This window comes from Oryzias melastigma, linkage group LG21, assembly GCF_002922805.2.
Source record: "Oryzias melastigma strain HK-1 linkage group LG21, ASM292280v2, whole genome shotgun sequence".
NCBI lineage: Eukaryota > Metazoa > Chordata > Actinopteri > Beloniformes > Adrianichthyidae > Oryzias > Oryzias melastigma.
The window spans coordinates 9,901,467-9,905,931 of record NC_050532.1 but is presented as its reverse complement, the minus strand read 5'-3'; the positions used below and the strand labels follow the sequence as shown (position 1 = coordinate 9,905,931).

The 4,465-nt window shown below is 32.4% G+C and overlaps 1 protein-coding gene across 1 annotated transcript in view; it reads left to right on the top strand.

The window, feature by feature from the left end:
- The window catches only part of tfpia (tissue factor pathway inhibitor a), a 44,727-nt gene extending 40,467 nt beyond the window's left edge, over nucleotides 1–4,260 (top strand). The window contains exons 5-8 of the mRNA XM_024285915.2: nucleotides 781–858; nucleotides 1,971–2,033; nucleotides 3,516–3,710; nucleotides 3,852–4,260. Of these exons, the coding sequence (XP_024141683.1) occupies nucleotides 781–858; nucleotides 1,971–2,033; nucleotides 3,516–3,710; nucleotides 3,852–3,925 (410 nt within the window). The 3' untranslated portion in view covers nucleotides 3,926–4,260. The remainder of the gene's footprint in view (nucleotides 1–780; nucleotides 859–1,970; nucleotides 2,034–3,515; nucleotides 3,711–3,851) is intronic.
- Nucleotides 4,261–4,465: the final 205 nt, after the last annotated feature.

Here is a 4,465-nt window from a genome sequence, read left to right as displayed (position 1 = left end):
ACTTAAAAAAAAGAAAAGAACAGCAAAAAAGGTGGAAGAAATGTATTTTTTTAATGAATATTAAAAATATATTTTAAATTATTATTATTTTTTTTTTCTCAGGACCAAAAAAGTAGAAGTACAGAAGAGAAAACCTTTAAATTACATATTTTTTTAGTTTTAAAAAGGTGGCCAGAGGGTGGAGTGGTGGTGGAGGGCTGCAAAAAAATAGAAATGCAAAAAGTTTTCACTTTTTGAAAAAGCAATAATTATTTCCCTGGGATTTGGGGATTTTGTAGTAGTTTGTGTCCTAATTAGCACAACTAATCTGTAAGATTCAGCATCTTCAAAATAGCTCAGCCTCAGAAAAGAAATGTTTTTATATTTCTTTGGCTGAGTCTGAAACGACTTTAAACTTTGTTCCATTTTTTTGGAACCCAAGCTGAGTTAATTATGCTAATTTAAGGCTTGAATAATTTTACAAGAAAATTTAACATGTTTTTATATAATGACCTTCACTACTATTTACAGTATTTACTGTTATTGGAATATTAGTTGTGTTACTATGCAATTTTTAAAAGATGAAAACTTAAACATTTTGCACTTTTACTCATTACATTTTGTAATTCAAATCAATTTAAATAAAATACACAATGTAACATATGACTTACACATGGGATCTGAACAGTTTTTCTCAATTTAGCTTGATGTAGAGAAAACAAATGGAAAAAAAAATCTTCAAACTTTTGTTTTCTCCTCTTCATTTTTTTTAAAAGCTGTTTTGTTGTCATTTTGCTGTAGAAACGTCTTCAGCAGCACCGCAGGTCAGCACACGCGCTCCAAGAAGATTCCATTTTGTGCAGCCAGCTGTTGCCTCTGGTAAACGTGCACCACACTCTGCACATGCACATGCACAGCTTTACTTTAAGATCCTCAGGAACAATGATCTCAAGAGTTTTTAGATGGAAAAGATCAGAAGCAAGAATTCATATTGATATAGACGATAGAGAAAAGCTAAAAATTTAAACATCTTAATCAAACTGTGAAGTGACATGATTCAAGTTTATTATTCATTTTTCCATTTCATTGATTAACTTTTTGTGTTTATTTTTGTCTCCAAAATGACACCAACTCTCTTCCTATCAATAGTTTCATTGATGTATGCCACTGGTCATGTGCTGCATCATTAAAAATGAAACAAGAATACTTTTACAAGTCACGTTTTACTGCAGTTACTCCATTATTTGTACTTTTAAAGGTTAATCTCTCTCCGATCATCTTTTGATGATATTTTCTGTACCACAAATACACTTTTTTTTAAACTTTGACATTTTCAGCTTTATTTTATTTATATATATACTCCATAATGAGAAAAATGCTACAAGAACATGTTAAAAACACAATTTTCATCAGTTGGATCTTTAAAGTTCAAGCTAATAATAATAAAAAAAAGATGAATGACTTTGCAATTATGATCCTACGACAAAGTTTTCTTTAAAAAAAAAAAATCCCACACACAGATCTTAAATTTTCCACTGGCTCTCCTCAGTTGAGCAACAGTTCTGTTACAACAACAACTGCAGCTAAATGAAATTGAGGACATTTCCTAACTTGTCGAGGATCCCACACTCTGTGGCCAATTGCGCAAAGTTTAATAAATCATTGGTTGGAATTATTTAAAATAAATTATTTAAATGTGAAAAATTTGGATGGATTGTTGATGTTTTTACACCTAAAATAAGTGAAAATATGCTTTTCTAGATTTGTAATGCAACAGCAGGACTTTTATTTTGAAGCTGCATCAGTGGAAGTAGGAATATTGGAAAAAAAAATAAACCAGAAAAGTTTTTTGTTTCAAAATTTGCTTCTTGAAAGCGGTTCCGTCTTTCTACATCGACGTGGACGTCTTGTTTGTGTTGACATGTGATTACAGGGAGGAAATCGGACCCACAGAAGCTGTATATTGATCCTTCGACGTCTGTCTGTTTCAGAGAATCTGGCCGCTGCTAACGAACCGCTGGTGCAGCTGAACAACTCGCTCGGAGATAACAACAGTAAGAAAACCATTTTAAACATTCAAGCAGAAATTTGAAAAAAAAGAAGTCATAATTACGGTAATAACAAAGTGTATCTGTCCCTGTTGTCCCAAACTTTGAGTCGTTAATTGTTTTTTTGGCTGTTTTTTTTTTTTGTTTTTTGTTTTTTGTTTTTTATGGCAGGACAAGACAATACATGAATGATCTCTGTGAAGTCTGCAACAATAACTGTTACATCAAGTTATTTGTTTTTGCTCCTTTAAATTATTTTTTACTGAGATTTTCACAAATGTCAACAAAGCTCCTATCAGGTCACTTCAATATCACTATTATTTTGTATACAAATTGAAGGTTTGAAAAATAAAAGTCAAATTAAGAATGAATTTTTGCACTAAAGCAGCTCATCCTTATCTACTGTGTTTGAATTTGAAACTCTAAAGATGGACATTCTCTCATCACAGGAGTTTTAACTTGTTTTTTGATCCTGATGTTACATTTTTGCAACAAAATACTGACATCTTGTGGCAGGAATATGAAGTACATGTCTGATTTATTTTGCTGGAATGTGCTGATCTTTACAAACATATATAGAAAAATAACTAAACTCTCTTTTAAAGACTGCTTTACCAAATTAATTTGGAATTTATTTATTTGGTTGTTACTGTTCCCTTCACCCTGCTTTTTTTAAATGTCTAATTTTATTCTAAAACCAATGTTTTTAATGCTGATTGAAGTTATTAGAAAAATACTCTATAATAGTCTGTTATTAAAAAAATATATTATTTGAAAAAAAATTCTGCCTCACTTGCAAGCCAAAGGAATTTTATTTATTAATATTTAAGGATTTTAGGGTTCTTTAAAATTACTTTTCACTATTTAAGAATTTTTGTATAGCCGATCCACATCTAAAATTTGAGGATTTATTTAATTACATTTAATTTGACTTTAGTTTATGTAATTATTTTATTTTATTTCTTTTTTAATTATATTGTATTTTGTGTGTACTGGGCCTTGAATCGTATATTGCAATTTTTAAGAATGTCAGATATTCAAAAAGTGAGCAATTTTCTTATTACAGACCAAAAATAAAGAAAAAAACGAAAAAAAACTAAAATAAAAAATAGAAAAAGAAATTGAGTCCCCCAGAGAACTAAAACTGAGAGTTGGGTTTACCTCCTTGGCCTTGATTAATTTGGAACAATTTAAACATCTGTTTTTTTTTTTTTTTTTTTTTTCATCCACAATTTTAAAGTAGTTTTCTCCTCAGGTTTGATCCATATTTATTACAACATGTTACAAATGTTTTCTCTTTGTTGTTTTGACAAAGTGGCTGAATTCCTAAAAGAAATCTTTAAAATTAGGATTTTCATAGCAATTATATCAAGTTAACTTAAAAATAGATTAATTAGAGGAATGAATTACAGTTCATAATGAATCAGTCATCTGTCATGTGTTTCTGTGAGTTTTAATGTCCAGTAACGGAGTGCTTTGCGGTTTCAGGCCTCACTCCTGCAGACGTCTGTCTGAGTCCCGTAGATCCAGGAGATTCAGATTGTGATGGTCAGGTGAGACGCTACGCCTACGTCGAAAGCGCCAAGCGATGCCTCTCGTTCGCGTACACGGGCTGCGGGGGGAACGAGAACAACTTCCGCTTCCGGAAACACTGCGTTCACAAGTGCGTCTTGCCCAGAAAAGGTAAGGATTCCTAGAAAGGATGATGTACGGTGTAGAGATATGTGTGTTTGACAGGTTCCTTCTGGAAATCACGTTTACAGTCAAAAATCGTTTGTTTCTTCGCCCCTTTAAATGCATCACTTTTGTCGGTTCCTTTCTCAGGTTTTCATCTCAGCAAGTCGATGATCCGAATAAGGAAGAAGAACGTCAACAGCATCGTGAACCCCGATGCTTGAACCTCCGTTTCCTGCACTGGTGTCTCCTTATGACCTCACTCATATCTATTGTTTTACTGTGCTTTGATTTATTTTATTTTATTTTAAAGTTTTCCTTCAAATAAAACATACAAAATATATTTTTGATTTTTGCTTAAATCAATTTTTTATATAAATTTTGTGTTTATTTGCTTTTTTTTTCAAATAAATGGGAAAAAATATGCACATATTTTTGTAAAAAGGACACTTTTTACTCTATTGTTTTTCCTGCACCGGTTTACTAATATATAGACTCTCTTGTACTTCAATCATCCCCGTCCACCTCCCAGATCCACATCTCCCACTCCTGAGCTCCTGGACATCTATCCATCCATCCATCTTCTTAACCGCTTTGTCCCTCTTCGGGGTCACGGGGGTGCCGGAGCCTAACCCTGTAAGAATAATGGAACTGATTTAAAGCATTCTGATTGAATCACCCTCAAAAACATCAACATGCCACACTAATGAAAGGACGACATTCAGCACTGTGTGTTTGGATGAGATTTGATGTGTTTGATGACT